This window comes from Papaver somniferum, chromosome 1, assembly GCF_003573695.1.
Source record: "Papaver somniferum cultivar HN1 chromosome 1, ASM357369v1, whole genome shotgun sequence".
Classification (NCBI taxonomy): Eukaryota; Viridiplantae; Streptophyta; class Magnoliopsida; order Ranunculales; family Papaveraceae; genus Papaver; species Papaver somniferum.
Window position 1 is genome coordinate 137,811,868 of NC_039358.1, and position 16,161 is coordinate 137,828,028.

General features: G+C 39.0%; 2 protein-coding genes across 3 annotated transcripts; one reads left to right on the forward strand and one right to left on the reverse strand.

Annotated features, from left to right (window-relative positions):
* Window positions 1-2,644: 2,644 nt before the first annotated feature.
* Window positions 2,645-13,087, reverse strand: LOC113302096 (inactive beta-amylase 4, chloroplastic-like). 2 transcript variants are annotated; one of them, XM_026550952.1, is made up of 9 exons: window positions 12,816-13,087; window positions 5,815-5,919; window positions 5,319-5,568; window positions 4,780-5,078; window positions 4,520-4,679; window positions 4,158-4,411; window positions 3,575-3,644; window positions 3,149-3,217; window positions 2,645-3,031 (listed from the first exon to the last, which is right to left on the reverse strand). In XM_026550952.1, exons 1-9 carry the CDS (start codon window positions 13,001-13,003, stop codon window positions 2,882-2,884), a joined length of 1,545 nt encoding a protein of 514 aa, XP_026406737.1. In that variant the 5' UTR covers window positions 13,004-13,087; the 3' UTR covers window positions 2,645-2,881. The 2 variants fall into 2 exon arrangements, with proteins under 2 accessions (XP_026406737.1, XP_026406729.1); XM_026550944.1 differs by having other exon boundaries at window positions 5,815-5,943.
* Window positions 13,088-13,979: 892 nt separating this feature from the next.
* LOC113351242 (circumsporozoite protein-like) lies at window positions 13,980-14,408 on the forward strand. Its single transcript, XM_026595265.1, has one exon. It carries the CDS (start codon window positions 13,980-13,982, stop codon window positions 14,406-14,408), a length of 429 nt encoding a protein of 142 aa, XP_026451050.1.
* Window positions 14,409-16,161: the final 1,753 nt, after the last annotated feature.

Consider the following 16,161-nt stretch of genomic DNA (forward strand, 5'->3'; position numbering starts at 1 on the left):
GCTTTTGGTTTTAATCAAACTTTCTGTAATTTAATCTTCCAGTGCATTTACACATCTTCCATATCAATTCTCCTTAACAGTAATCCTGGTGAATTCTTCAAACCCTATAGAGGTCTTAGACAGGGAGATCCTCTATCACCCTATTTATTCATTATTTGTGTGGAAATTCTTTCTAGACAATTATTGATTAAGGAAAATGAGAAAGCTATTCATGGTGTCAAGATAACACCAAAAAATAGCCCTATATCCCATCTTTTTTTTTGCTGATGTTTGTCTTCTGTTCATTAGAGCAGACCTTAATGAATGTAATTTTATTATTTAAATATTAGAAACCTTCAGCAAAGCCTCGGGTCAAATAATTAACTTTGACAAATCTGGAGTTTTCTTTAGTCAAAAAGTTCATCCCAAACACCAAAGAATGATCTCAAGACTCCTTTAAAAAAATAGACTTAAAAGATTCTTATCTAGGTGTACCCCTCTTCATAGATAAATCTAAAATTAAGCTCTTTGAATGAGTAATAGACAAAATGGAGCAAAAAATTCAAGGATGGATAGGAAAACTCTTAGTTCAACCTAGTAAAATGGTTCTTAATAAAGCAGTTTTAGCCAATATGGCCACTTACCAGATGGGTTGTTTTGTTCTCCCTGTTAAAATTACAAAATCTATTGATGCATTGCAAAGAGACTTTTGGTGGGGGAAAGAAACTAATAGGAAAGGATATTATCCCAAATCCTATGCTTGTCTATGTAAACCTCTTAAGAAAGGAGGATTAGGTTTTAGAAATGCTCATAAATTCAATTTAGCAATGATAGCAAAATTAACTTGGAGACTTTTAACTGAACCTAAGGCCTTATGGGTTAATCAACTTAAACCAAAATATTTTAGAAAAACTTCGGCTTTTAGATCAAAATCCAATTCTACTAGTTCCTGGATCTGGAAATGTATCAATAAAGGGATCCAACTAATAGAACAGAATAGCATTTGGGAAGTAGGAGATGGGCATAGCATAAACATTTGGGAGGAAAAATGGATACCAAATCTAGATTTCAGTTTACAGTATTTAAGGAACACAAGAAACACTCATTTAACATTTGTGGCAGATCTTATTGATCAGATCACTAAAAAGTGGAATATTAACCTTACCCAATCCATCTTTCCTAATTATATAGCAGAAAAAATTTGTAAAATCAGAATAGCCATTGATAGGAAGGAAGATTTCAAACCAGATAAACTCAGATGGCTGCTAACCAATTTATGAGACTTCTCAGTGAAATCTATGTACCGGAAATTAACAGAAAATGCTATCAATATTCATAACCTAGATCTATCTGATACCTTCTGGAAAGATTTGTGGACTCTAAATTTATCTCAGCGAATTAAACTCTTCACCTGGAAATGCCTTCAAGATGCAGTTTCTACTAATTTCAAACTAGCTAGATTCATGAATGACATCTCTCCAAAATGCCCTCTAGGATGTGATATTAATGGAACTCTAGAACACATTCTGTTTCACTGTCCCTTTGCTCAATCTGTTTGGGCTCTTAACCCAAACCCAGTAGAATTACAATTTAGTAATATTACTTCTTTTCTAGATATTTGTAAAGCATGGATGAATCAACCTAGCAAAACTTTACCAATTGAGATTATCATGACAAAAATCTGGTTCATCTGGAAGGAAATATGTGACAGAATTTTTGAAAAAAAAAATATAAATCTAGCTCTCAATTAGCACTAGAAATACAAAGGCATTTATGTTATTGGAACAATATTAAGCCTATTGATCCTAGGGGACCAATTAGACACAGCGAACATCACAGGTCAATCTGGAAATTACCAAATAGCTTACAACATAAACTTAATTACGATACATCTTGGTTATCTTTGGATAGTCCAGCAGGTTATGTCATATAATCTTGCGTAACGAGGGACTTTTGAGCAAGGCCGGGCGGGACCGTTCATAGCAGCATCTCCAGAAGAGGCAGAGGCAATAGGACTTCTTCACACAGCAAAATGGGCGAGAGCAAAAGGATTAAAGGACTTCAGCATAGAAGGCGACTGCAAGAACCTGTTTGACTATTTGAATGGGAACCCTTCCTCTATTTTTTTGGCAGCATCAACCTATTATGGATGAAGTAAAGTATGAGATTAGCCATTGCCATAATTTTTTTGGTTTTTTCTATATCCCAAAAATTGCCAACAATTCAGCTAACCTTCTTGCAATGGAATCTAGAACTTTTCAAAGTATCATTGAAGCTTTGGAAGTAGATGTATTTCAAACAACTACTAAACTATCCTCCTTTTTATATCATCGAAGCTTTGGAAGTAGATGTATCAAATGCCAGATACATTCTGACATTAGATGACTCTACTCCTTAGATGACTACTCAGAAGTGCTACATATCCCCATATTTATCCCCCATTAGGTGGCGTTGTTTTCGGCCATTGATTTCATTAGATTGGTGGGGCGGGGAAATGCAGGGGGGCCATTATTCGGTGTTATGTGAGGTGGGGTTCCATGGGGACGAGAAGCATTTTCGGACTCTACTCGGTCAGATGCAAGGTTGCTAACCCCCTAGGTTAGCTTTTTGAATGATATTTTAACTTGCAAAAAAACATTAAAAGAAAAATAACAAACCCCACAAGTGTACTACATGAAAAAGATATATACATAGGTCAAAAGAATTACAAGTAATATACTTTTCTCTGTCAGAATATGATGCTCAATGCTAACGAAGTACTTTTAGTAGTTACATTTGGCTTCTGTTTTTCACCCTTTGTAAAAATGCAAGGGACAGAAAAATCATTGCTTCGTTCTCCGAAGAAAAATTATGGAATCAAGTGGGGAGCGTGTTACTGTATGTAGCGGCACTGGCAGCAGCTTTACTCTAAGTTCATATGTCTTACAAAGCGGGAAAAGTTGTTCCAATTTTCAGGAATGAATACCTTGGCGTTCATCCTAGAATACGTAAATGATTTTACACCTGCTCTGTGTGGATTGTAACAGTTTGCAATTATTTGCATTAAACCTTGCTGCAATAGTAAACAACAGTAACGGTTAGATACCCCCATGCTGGAATCTAAAACCTCGAAGGAAGAAAGACTCTTTTCAACGAAGCTGAGAAAAAACAACAAAACAACGATTTATACCGTATCGAAGATTTCAGTTTCATTTTGACCTGTCAACTGTACTAGTCTTTCCTTCGACACAGTCCATATCTGGAGATTTGAGAGAGGAAGTTAGAACGCGAGAATTGATGGAAGCATGTGTAGCGAAAGACACGAGCTGAGATCAAAATACTCCAACAAGATCAAAATACTCCAACAAGAGTTAAGTTTTGTCTAACGTTAACCCTGATGGCTTAAACACATCGGACAGCAAAAAGGCCATCCGGACCACAATGGTTCATTGGATCATTGTTCAAACAGAAGTGGTTATATACCTAGAACCAAATCCCGTATAACCAATTATATTCTGTCACCTAAAAGATGCTATTTGAGAATGATCAGGGGAAGATAAGTTCTAAGAAAAATAAAAAGCTCAACTACAAGTTTTCTTTGCAACAGGGCCTTTACCTGCCGCAGTAAACCTTCGGGACCGCAATGATACCCACGTGGCATGTCATGGTCATTCATTTCAAAGCATCTACAAGCAAAATATGAAACAAGATAAGCATTAACAAGGATACCTTGTTCGACAATTGTTTAATAGATTGGACTAGTTAAAAGGCTTTCATCCATCTAGGAGTGGTGTAGAACTGTGAACATGTTGTGTATAAGAGTCAAATATGAGAGGAACATCGATGGATCATTACAAGTATCAAATTATGCACGAACGGAGTCGATCTGAAAAAATGGCTCCATAGCCTACTAGACAATGTAAACATATATCTACCCATCTGACTCATCATGGGGCACATAAGTGTATCCTTACCAAGCGCTTGTGATCCTTTAGATTACTAACAAAGTATGTTTATTTGCATGATCACAGGTTACATATTTTAGACAGTTTATTTGTTTGTTTATACTATTTTATTTTTCCTTCAGTATAATAATTTGATTTTTTATCTGGTGTTCACCTGCATGTTATCAAGGCTATATACGGAAGACAGAGAAAAGAAAAAAAAATGATGACAAGGTTCCAGTATAGATGACTCACGAGACGCGTAAAGCAGCTCCATGACGAGATAGCATCAACGCTAGAGGATCATAACCATCCCTCAGAGGAGTGTTGTAGTACCCTGCTGTAAGCTCAGCTGGATGTGAGCCTGTATAGTACCACCAGTATACTACAGCAATTTTAGCAACCAGCAAAACAGAATCTGGACCGTCATTTTGATATTTCTCCAACATCTTTGCAGCTTTTTCAAGAATTACATCCGCATGGCGGAGAAGTTTCCCACTGTACCACTCCTACAAAAAGATGACACTCGCCTATGAAGTTTTTGAATTTCACCGACGAGCATAATTTTATTTGCAATATGCTAATATCTCAATGAAAGTAATGCCATGTATACGCACGAGAAAAAATTGCCCATAATCTGAAACATAGCTTTCCGGCCCATATTCAAAGAACGGGACCCCATCAGGAACACTATTGTAACAACCAGCATTTTCCGGTCCCTTGCATCCCCACTCAGGTTTTCCCTCAATGCATGCAACCAATTCCAAGTCTTCCATCCTAATCAGAAAAGAAATCTTGAAAAGTAAATGAAAAAAGCAACATAATAATTAGTTGCTGCTGCAAGCACACTGCTAATAAAGATTGGGAGGGTGCTTACATGTACTTATCATAGCACTGGAATTCACCAATTCCAGGAAATCTCCACCTTCCATCATTAGAGGGATGTGCAGGGTACCTCAATTCACCAGAAGGACCAAGGCCAACGCTTATTTCTTTGATTATACTTCCCATAAGGTGCTCAAATTTGTTTTTGAAACTCAACATAAAGTCCTCGTAACATTGTAGGGCAGTCCGACCACAAAATATAGGAACACGATCCACACCTAGTGTAAGATAGTCATGATTTGAGAATCCATGCCGGTCTCGGTAGTATATATCGTTATTAAGACGGCCAATCTGAAAGAGAAATGACAATGAGGCACTCCTCCTTTCAATTTTGGAAAGAACATAGGAAGAATCATAAATGTCTTTTTATGGATATAATTGTTGTTATCTTTGCATGGTATACAAGTAAAAGAAATCCGTAATTAAGAAACAGGGAGAATATATTAAATGAAAGGATCTCCAACTAAGTTATTACACATCAAATTTAAGAAACTGCAGTCATGTTATAGCAGGAAGCGTTAAAATTTTTACCTCCATAATCCACAATGGCAAACTGACACCTTGTTTCCCATTAGTTGTTAAATGCATGTTTGCGTGGAAAGACAATGCGACATGTAACTTCAATCCTGAGTCAGATATCAGCTTGAACAGCTCCTCATAAACTTGCCAGTTATATTCAGATGGAGAAGAACGCTCTACAATTCCCCACCATACTTCGACTGTAATTCCGTGCACGCCTGCCAACTTGAGTGCTTTAAGAGACGCAGCTATGGCTCTGATTCTAAAATTAAAAAAGGGAAACGAATACAAGCTTTTATTCTCACAACCTCGAAACACAGAACACGAAAAGTACTATCAATTCTCTAATGCAAGAACATTTCTGCTGTTAGTGATAAGGTAAAAATGGGAAACTAATGAATAATGTAGTTCCCATGTATTCTCTCACCCATCGAAACATATTAAATTCTAGTGGAAAAATAGTAAAGATGACAACTATCTCAAACATGCAAAAAGATTGAAAGCTTACTTCTTTATCTTTGCATTTCCAGAGGTATCAATCCCGAATGTATCTTCTGGCATCATCACAAAAAGAGGGACTTTCTTACGCTTCGAAGACTCCAATATTATAAACCTGGATTTCTCTTGGTAAGCCATGCTGCAGATATGAGAATCGAATAGAAGGGAAAAATAATAATAATAATAATAATATTGGCTAGATTATCCATGAGGCTCGCTGGTAGATTAGCACAGCAACCTGTTCAATTAATGTAATAGTATGTCGTTGGAGTTTAACTTGTTAGGCTTCCAACTAGTTTCATGTAATAATATCCATCCAATAATATAATAATAATAATAAGGAATTTTTAGTGAGCTTGGTAAGGATTTTGTAATTTTTTTTGAAGAGAATAAGGAATTGCATGGCACGACATGATGCCAATTTCAAGATGGGCAATTCTCTTTTTCATAGATTAGGGATCGTTATTCAAAAAGGTGTCGGTGCCCAGCTTGTTGCTAGGTTGCCCACCATCCCTTGTAATGTTGATTTTGATATTGATTTATAATAATAGTTAATAATAATAATAATAATAATAATAATAATAATAATAATAATAATAAAAGGAAAGAAAGAAGTAGAACAAAAAGAACCCACAATTGGGGGATACCACCACAAATTGGGGGATACTCAAAAAAATAAAATAAAAACATTATGAAGTAATTTGATAAACCCCTTATCCAAAAAATATTGGTACTGACTATATCACCCTTAGATATCCCCCAAGTGTGTTAGAAGAATAATTGGCAATTCGAATAGAAAAAGAAAACAGAAACATTTTAGAACTTTGAGAAAGCCAAAAGCACTGTTTCAGGATCATTTTCCATACTGACAAACCCAAAAGATTAAGCTCTTCAAAGAAAAGCTTTCGTTGTAAACTGTAACGAAACCAACATAAAGAATTCAAAGCCTGAAATACAAAAATTTATCTCCAATTGCAGGGTTGAAAGCCTGAAATTCAAAGCCTTGATCCATCTGTACAAACATTTTCATTACCCCAGTAGAATGGCTACTTAATTGCTCATCCACTTACGGAATGATACTAGTGACCGTCATTAGGCTCAGAAGTTCAAAGTTTGTGTTTGTGGTAGATTCGAAGTAAAATTCGTAAAGGAAAAATAGTTTATGATTTAACCACATCAAATGGAGGGTCCAACAATCACAACAGCAATAACTTAGTAATAGAAGATACTCTGCCTTATTTACGGTCACAGGATATTCTCCTTAATTGACCAAAATCATAATAATATATATGGCCATTATCTCTCAAAAGAGGGTAAGGCATTATACCAAAAACTCTAACATGGTATCTACCTAATAGCCGATCCTCTTTTTCTTCTTCACCAAAATCAACAATGGCAGGAGATAAAAAGACAGTCCATCCGGCGTTTGCTATCAACAACATCAAAACCCTAATCCCTATTATCCTAGACATCAAACAGGATGAATACTCATCTTGGGTTTTTCTGTTTGAACTCCATCTTCAGGCTCATCGCCTTCTTTTTCTCATCAATGGAGACAAACCCCCCCATATGTTGACGCCGACACCGTGCTCCAACTCGACGCTCTCTGTCGTCAATGGATGTTCTCCACCATGGCCAAGGATTTAATGCTCACCGTCCTAAAATCTGGCAAAACTGCTAAAGAGCTTTGGAATCATCTCAAGAAACTCTTTCAAGACAACAAAGGTAACCGCGCTGCGACTCTTGAACGTAAGTTTGTCAATCTTAAGTTTATTGATTGCACTAGTATTGATGATTACTGCGATAAGCTCAAATCCCTGTCCGATCGATTACTTGATCTTGACTTTCCCATGGATGATAAACGCCTTGTGATTCAACTTGTCAACGACCTTCCGGAGGAATACAACACGGTAGCCTCTTTTATCCAACAATCAATGCCGACGTTTGATGCCGCTCGATCCCAGCTGCGTACCGAAGAGATTCGATGCTCCCAACAGCAATCTCAGTCTGCACCTACTGCTCTTGCCGCTGCAGCTCCACCCACAGACCGCAACAACCAGCGCTCACAGCGTGGTGGTCATGCCAGACGCGGTGGCCATCGCTCATCTGCTCCAGCCACCGAACCGCCCCTGTTGCCAACACCTCCGCCCCCCTACCAGCTCTACGGTGCACCTCATCCTACGTACAACATCCACTGTCCACCACAATGGACAGTGCCACCTTGTCCGTACCCTACAGCACCTCCGGCAACACATTGGCAGCCACCTTCCAGCCGCGGTTCCTTCCAAGGCCGTGGACGTACTAGTCAGTCACGCGGTCGAACCTCTGGCGTTGGACGTGCACAGGCATATCTAACTCCATCCACGGAATATCTTCAACCCAGTGACATTGCCGAAGCGTACAGGTTTATACTCACCTGACGACGCTTTCTATATGTATACCGGTGCCACATCGCATCTCACTGCGGATTCAGGTACTTTGAATACTGTTTTTAATACTAGTAATATTCATTCCATCTTAATTGGCAATGGTCACAGTATTCCAGTCACTGCCTCTGGTACCAAGTTCATAGATATTTCGTCCCGCACCCTAAAGCTCAAAGATACTCTTGTTGCTCCCGACATAATCAAAAACTTGGTTTCTGTTCGTAAATTCACCACTGATAATCATGTGTCTGTTGAATTTGCCCTGGTTTTTCTGTGAAGGATTTGAATTCGAGGAAGATTCTCCTTCGATGTAACAGTTCCGGGGAGCTTTATCCTATTACTGCTTCTGCCGTATCACCTTCAACATCGTCTCTGTCTCATCCTATATCCCTTGCCGTGTGCTCTCATGACATTTGGCACAGCCGTCTTGGCCACCCAGGGAAAGCTATCTTAGATAATTTACGTGCAAACTCTTCAATTCAATGTAATAAAAATCAGTCTACCAAACTTTGTCATTCTTGTCAAGTTAGTAAACATGTTCGTCTGCCATTTTTTGAATCAAATTCTGTTACTTTTGCTCCTTTTGATATCATTCATAGCGACTTATGGACCTCACCATTGCATGTTGAGACTGGTTTTAATTACTATCTTATATTGTTAGATGACTTCACAAATTATCTATGGATCTTCCTCTCAAATTAAAATCCCAGTTTATACCAAGTTCTTGGAATTTCGTTCTTCGTTAAAACTCAGTTTGAACGTGAAATCAAATCTTTTCAGTGACATGGGTCGTGAATTCGACAACTCATCGTTTCATGATTTTCTCACAAAAGGGTTAGTTTTCCGTTTCTCATGCCCTCATACCTCCTCTCAAAACGGCAAAGCTGAGCGAATGATTCGTCGTGTCAATGACATCACTCGCACGCTTATGTCTCATGCATCTGTCCCTCCCAAATATTGGGCCGACTCCCTACATATGGCCGTCTACCTCCACAACATTCTTCCTTCCAAAATCCTAAATTTCTCTTCTCCGGTGTCCATTCTCTATCAACGTCAACCAACGTACTCTCATATTCGTACTTTTGGTTGCCTTTGCTTCCCAATCTTTCCGCTACCACTACTCATAAGCTTTCTCCTCGTTCCACTAAGTGTGTTTTTCTTGGTTTTCCAACTCATCACCGTGGCTATCGATGTCTCGACTTAGCCACTAACAAAATCATCTTATCTCGTCATGTGACGTTTGATGAAAACGTGTTTCCATTCAAGAAATGTCTCTACTCTCATCAACTGTCAAGACTCTCCCTCCACACCATCTTCCACTCTCCTTCCCATTCGTTTCCGTTACCCAACATCTCCTCATCCCTGTCCAGCCACCTTCCGCCTACGTCAGTTCCTTCTTCCACTACACAGCAGCGCCCAGACGTTGCTCCACCATCTTCCGCCACTGCACATACACCGTCTCCTGCAATACAGCCCTACACACCTCCTCATCGTCGTTCCACTACAGCACCTCACCTCCACATTCCCCCACAGCAGCAGTCAGCTCCCACAGCTCCTGACAGCAACATTTCAGTGCGTCTGTCACTGCAACAGAGCCTGACAGCAACACTTCAGCACCTGCAACAGCGCCTGACACAACACTTCAGCGCCTGACTGCACTATCCAGGCGGTCACGCCTCCATCTTCCCTCAGCCTGGCACTTCAGCCAACTCCTCTCGCCCTGTTACTCGTGCATCTCGTGGAATCTTCCGTCCCATTCACCGATTGAATCTCAATGTTCAGACACAACAGCATATCTCCAATCTGCCAAAATCTCACCTTTATGCTCTTAGGGATCCCAACTGGACCAAGGCCATGCTAGATGGGTTTATTGCTATGTTAAAAACTAACACTTGGGACCTAGTACCACGACCTATTGGATCTCATGTTATTCGTTCCATGTGGTTATTTCGTCACAAGTTTAATGCAGATGGTACATTGCAGCGATACAAAGCCCGTCTTGTTGCCAATGGTAAATCTCAACAGGTTGGGGTTGATTGTTTTGAGACTTTCAGTCTGGTTGTTAAGCCTGCCACCATTCGTACCGTTCTCAGCATTGCCACATCAAGATCTTGGCCGATTCACCAATTGGACGTAAAGAATGCTTTCCTACATGGGGACTTGTCTGAGACAGTTTATATGCATCAACCTCCGGGATTTGTTGACCCCGCTCGACCTGATTATGTTTGTCGTCTTCGTCGTTCTCTTTATGGCCTCAAACAGACGCCTCGGGCGTGGTTCCAGAGGTTTGCGACTTTCATCACAGGTTGTGGTTTTCGGGGTAGTGTTTGTGATCCATCTCTCTTTATTTACCGGTCCGGCAGGGAAACTGCATACTTATTACTATATGTTGATGATATCATACTCACTGCCTCTACTGATGCTCTACTAGCCCGTTTTATCGACCTGATGAAACTGGAATTTTCTATGACTGATCTTGGCCCGTTACATCATTTTTTGGGTATTACTGCTTCTCGTTCTTCCTCAGGGTTGTTTTTATCTCAGTCACTCTACACAAAGGACATCATTGCTCGTGCATCCATGACGAACTGCAATCCAGTAGCAACACCGGTCGACACGCACTCTAAGCTCAGTGCTACTTCTGGACCAGCACTTTCGGATCCTACTTTATACCGTAGTCTGGCCGGAGCGTTACAATACCTCACTTTCACTCGACCGGATATATCTTATGCGGTTCAGCAGGTATGTTTATTTATGCATGACCCTAGGGAGCCACACATGCAAGCCATTAAGCGCATTATTCGATACCTTCAGGGCACTATTGATCATGGTTTGTCTCTCTCGGTTTCGAATATCTCTGGTCTCACCGCCTATTCTGATGCTGATTGGGCGGGCTGTCCTGACTCACGCCGATCAACATCTGGTTACTGCATTTTTCTTGGAGACAATCTTGTCTCTTGTTCTTCCAAACGTCAAGCAACGGTGTCCCACTCCAGCGCTGAAGCAGAATACAGGGGTGTCGCTAATGCTGTGGCTGAAACGACCTGGCTACGAAATTTACTTCTTGAGTTACATATGCCATTACAGCGGGCCACTCTGGTTGATTGTGACAATGTGAGTGCTGTCTACATGTCTGGTGATCCGGTCCAACATCAACGCACAAAACATGTGGAGATTGACATTCATTTTGTTCGTGAACGGGTTCGTATTGGTGATATTCGTGTCTTGCACATCCCTTCCGAACATCAATATGCTGATATCTTCACTAAGGGTCTTCCAAGACAATTGTTTATTAATTTTCGTTCTAGTCTTAACGTTTGTTCCTCTCCCGCTCAGACTAAGGGGGTGTAATAGAAGATACTCTGCCTTATTTACGGTCACAGGATATTCTCCTTAATTGACCAAAATCATAATAATATATATGGCCATTATCTCTCAAAAGAGGGTAAGGCATTATACCAAAAACTTTAACACTTAGAATGTCAAGGCAGAGAAAGAAACTTTCACAAAGTTGTTGCAAAACCCAGCCACTATTGGTGCAAAGAACAGTCAACAATAGTTCACTTCAGTCGGTATTGAATGCAATTTACAACCAATGCCGACTAACACAGTCGGTATTATATTCACCAAACAAATCAATACCGAATGTTATAGTCGGTATTGTCTTCAAACTCATACCAATACCGACTGCTCATCAGTTAACCTAATGTTTGTTTTAAAACCTACAAAGTTCGATCAAAGCATTATGAAAACACTATGAAAATGGATGTGAATCACTCACGTTCCCACAAAATCCATTTGATTGAGTTCTTGATTGTCGAAATTCTCTTCCTCTTCCTAATTTTAACACTACGAGGAGCAGTCAACAATTATGAAGGGGATACTTCTAAGCTTTTTAAGCTTTTTTAGGAACAGAAGTGACATTTCATCACTAGAAAAAATCCCCTTAACCAAAATTTAATCACATATAACCGTGAGTATCCCCAATTTGTGAGAGTATCCTCCAATTGTGGATTCAACAAAAAAGAAAGAAAAGACCCTTAAGAGATAAATAAGATTTTCGATATTAACACAAGAAACTGTTAAAGAACCCAACTGGTTATTATAATAGTTGTTTCCTTCATTGTGATCAATCCCTATTGTGTTTCAACGCCTGATAGTGATAACTTATTGAAGATACTACTCTTACAGACCTAATATACCATAAACACTCTAAATTACAGCGAATTTCTACATTGAAGAAACTCATACATTTCTCAAGCTACCAAGGTATTAATAACAACCCTAACAAGAATTTCTGATCATTTTCCTTTAGACTCAACCTTTCATTTACTGGTATATCCCTGCAATTCAGTTGCAAGAATTTATCTAATCCTATCAACTCAATCATTTAGCTTACTCAATTAGTAAAATTCATAAAACGAAATTCCTAACAAAACAATCAATATTCTCCGAATCATTTCATTTCAAGACTCTACAATATCATTTCATCAACATGCAACCACATAAATTTATCCCAAGAAATTTGAAATAAAAATTCATAAATGAAACCTAAATTGAAACTTAAAAGAAGTCAAATACATACCTTTTAAAAGCTCGATTAGGAGAAACATTATTCCGGATATAAAATCCCTTCTTGAATGAAGAACAAGTAATAGTGGAAACATTTCTAAAACTGCTCTGTATTGTTGTTCTCTTCTGAAAACAGTATAAACTGAAACTGTTATTACTACTCCTATTACAACTACTATTTACTAAACATTTTTCCGCCATTTATTCTTCAATATCTGATCTAATCTTGAACAGTCAGATCAGATCAATCAAAAACCAGAACTTTTTTTTTTTTTTTTTTTTTTGAAGAAATGGAAAAAGGCAGAGAGACCTTTTTCTTATTAGTAGCAGTTAATAGAATATCCCTAGCTTCTACGGGAATTACAAAAATAACACTAACAGTTCGCTTATGACTTTACTGCGCAATCATTTTAGCGGTTGATAAAATATTTTTACTGCAAAAATCTAATATTGACGGCATGGATTCTGAGAATAAGTCGACTTAGAAAAATCGTTGTTGAATCTGAATCGCAAGATTTAAACACATTTGTGGTTCCATTTGCAGGAGTTTGGGTCATTAACACTTTTTAGTAAGAAATAATAGGAGGGCCAGCCCAATCGTCTAATTTGATCACACTTTTGTAGTTCAATAAAACAAATTAATCACATCAAAATATGGACGATGGAGAATGGTATTTGGAATGTGACGCGGCACTACATTGTTTTAGGATAAGTGAAACTGAAATCATACGATTCAACCTAGGAAGTTCACTCGAAATGATACTTGGCCAGATACGGATATTTTGTGGTTCGCCGCGTGGCACAATATAAATCTTAATCTTAGGAACACGTGATTCTACGGAGTCCACATTTTTACGCAGACTTTTTAACGTTTTCTCGGAGTGGAGTTTTGAAATGAGCAAAAATCGCAAGTGTTGAAACAGAATCTAATTCTAACAAACATTACAGATTCACAGAATGAAATTAAAAGAAATAAATTAATATAACGAAGTGAATATAATTAGATTCGAATCAGTAGTGATAGATTATGTTCACCACATACGAATGAATAAAGAACTTCTAAAAGCTAACAGACAAAAATTAAACTAGGAAACAAAAAGAAAAACAACATAGCCGTGGTTAAATCAGTGACAATGCGCAGTTTGTTTAAAGAACCAATGCGGCCAAAATACTCCCGATGACTAGTCCACCGGCAGCGTTGAATTTAGAGTTTGAAATCGCCCCATTTTCACTGGGACTCTCTGCAGTATCAGGAGCCAAAGTCGATGAAGGACCGGAACTTAGTGGACTCATTGGCATTGAAGCATCTGGAGACAAAGATGGTGCAGCCGATGTTGGTATTGTCACGGGTGAATCTGCTGGTGTTGCTGCAGTCGCTGGTACCGCTGCAATTGCAGGAACTTCCGCTGCCGGTGGTGATGATTTGGGTGCAGGTGATGGTGGAGATGAAACAGGAGCCACAGGAGTCGATGGTGGTGAGGGTGTTGGGGGTGGTGGTGATGTTGGAGTAACAGCGGATGGTGCAGGAGAGATTTTACGTGGGGGTGAGACAACAGGAGGTGATGAAGATGGGGCTTTTGATGGAGATGGTAGTGGAGTTACATGAGATTCTGCTTGTGGTGGTGGTGCTGTTGTTGAAGATTGCGGTGGTGGTGGTGTCGTTGCTGGTGATGGTTTTGGGGATGACGCTGGTGATTGTGCAAATGCAGAGTCCAACACGCACAATGCTAACAAAATAATGAAAACTGATCGATTCATGATGAGTTACTAAAAGTTGTGATGATTAACTAATGATGGTGCAGTGTTACTATTGTTATTGCAAATGAATCGATGGATTTAGAGAAAGTGTGATTCTAGAGAGAGAAAGTGCGAAAAGTACTTTTTAGAAGTGAAGAGATGAAATTATGAAATGAAAAGAGACGAGGTATAAATAATGAGAGAAAAGACGGGTATAAATAAAGAGACGGGTTTGGATTTCAAAATTAAAAATGTGACCGTTGAAATTGGTTCAGTAGTTAGGTTACTGTTTGCAGTGGGTAAATGTAGCCGTTTGGTGTCCGTATTGACTGGGTATTCCCGGTTTATTTGTTTGGAATTCAGTTGTATTACTTAGGATTCCGTGGAATGGTGGAGTTCACAGTAATGTTTTTGATTTGTCACATACCAAGGAGAATGGTCGTTTAATATCTTGGCCACGCGTGTTTTAATATCGTCCGGTGAGAATCTTTGTTCAGTGATAATCGGTAAAGCTGTTCAGACTTTAAGATGTATTTTTCAAGGGTGGTTGATAATGAACCGAGATTTTGAATAAGGGCAAAACAACACCGTTACAGTGGGTGGGTCCCGCCGACGGGAGAAAACAGTTTTGGGCCCACTCATTGTGAAGGTATTGTTTTGGGCCCACCCAATGTGAGGGCAAAACTGCCTTTGTTCAAAATTTCGGTTAATACAGAATTTTCGATTTTTTAAGGTACCAGATGACCAAACTTTGTACACACAAAAGGATGGTTGACGGACCACTTTTTTGTTGAATTAAGTCAATGAAAAAGACAAAAGTCTAAGAAAATCTGCACTGACCTACGTGTTTGTGCAAACCTTCGCCAAGGTATATGGATGGTGCAGCAATGGTGCATCCAAACGTGTCATTGTAGTTAATTATCTCGAGGATTTTGTTAATTTGTGCACCCATACACAAGATAACACCTAATCATTACACCGGGAAATTGCGAAAACAATTTAAAAAATGTTGCAGTAAACCATCGAGAACAAGACAAAGAGGCAGAAAAGGAGAGGAATTTCTTATTGATCATAGAGTTCTCTGGTTACATGGGTACAATATACTTTATATACATGGAAAAAGGGAAACCCAAAAGACTTCCATTTTGGACCGCACATTTATGGGCATGGGCCCTTTAACACTCCCCCTTGTGCGGTTCAAAAATGGAACTCCAGATGTAGTGCTTCACATATAGTGGTTCGAATGTAGGTCTTCGAATGTCGTTGTCTCCTTGATGACTTGTACCGAAATCAATTGCCTTACTAAAACTTTGACAAGGAAAAACCCAGTGGGATAAAACCTTGGTACAACTCTTTACATGTAGTACTTCACATGTTGTCTCGTACTTTACATGTAGTTCATCACATGCAATACGATCTTCAAAGATCGACGAGTCTAAGTTAATTGCCTCGTTAAAACTTCGTCAGGAAAACCCAGAGGGACAAAACCTGAACTAAAGAAAAAGAGTACAATATTAATCAAACTTAGAACATAGTTAGATGCATATACGTTGCCTCATTAAAACCTTGACAAGGAAAACCCAGTGGGACAAAACCTTGATGAAGGGGAAAGAGTACAACGT

Bases quoted from the DNA above. Each gene is read 5' to 3' on its own strand.
- LOC113351242 (XM_026595265.1), top strand. From the start codon at position 13,980: ATGACTAGTCCACCGGCAGCGTTGAATTTAGAGTTTGAAATCGCCCCA.
- LOC113302096 (XM_026550944.1), bottom strand. From the start codon at position 13,003: ATGGCGGAAAAATGTTTAGTAAATAGTAGTTGTAATAGGAGTAGTAAT. The intron at 5,944-12,815 runs GTATGTATTTGA...TCATATCTGCAG, and splicing joins CCTAATCGAGCTTTTAAAAG to CATGGCTTACCAAGAGAAAT. The intron at 3,032-3,148 runs GTATAAATCGTT...TTACTATTGCAG, and splicing joins AAACTGAAATCTTCGATACG to CAAGGTTTAATGCAAATAAT.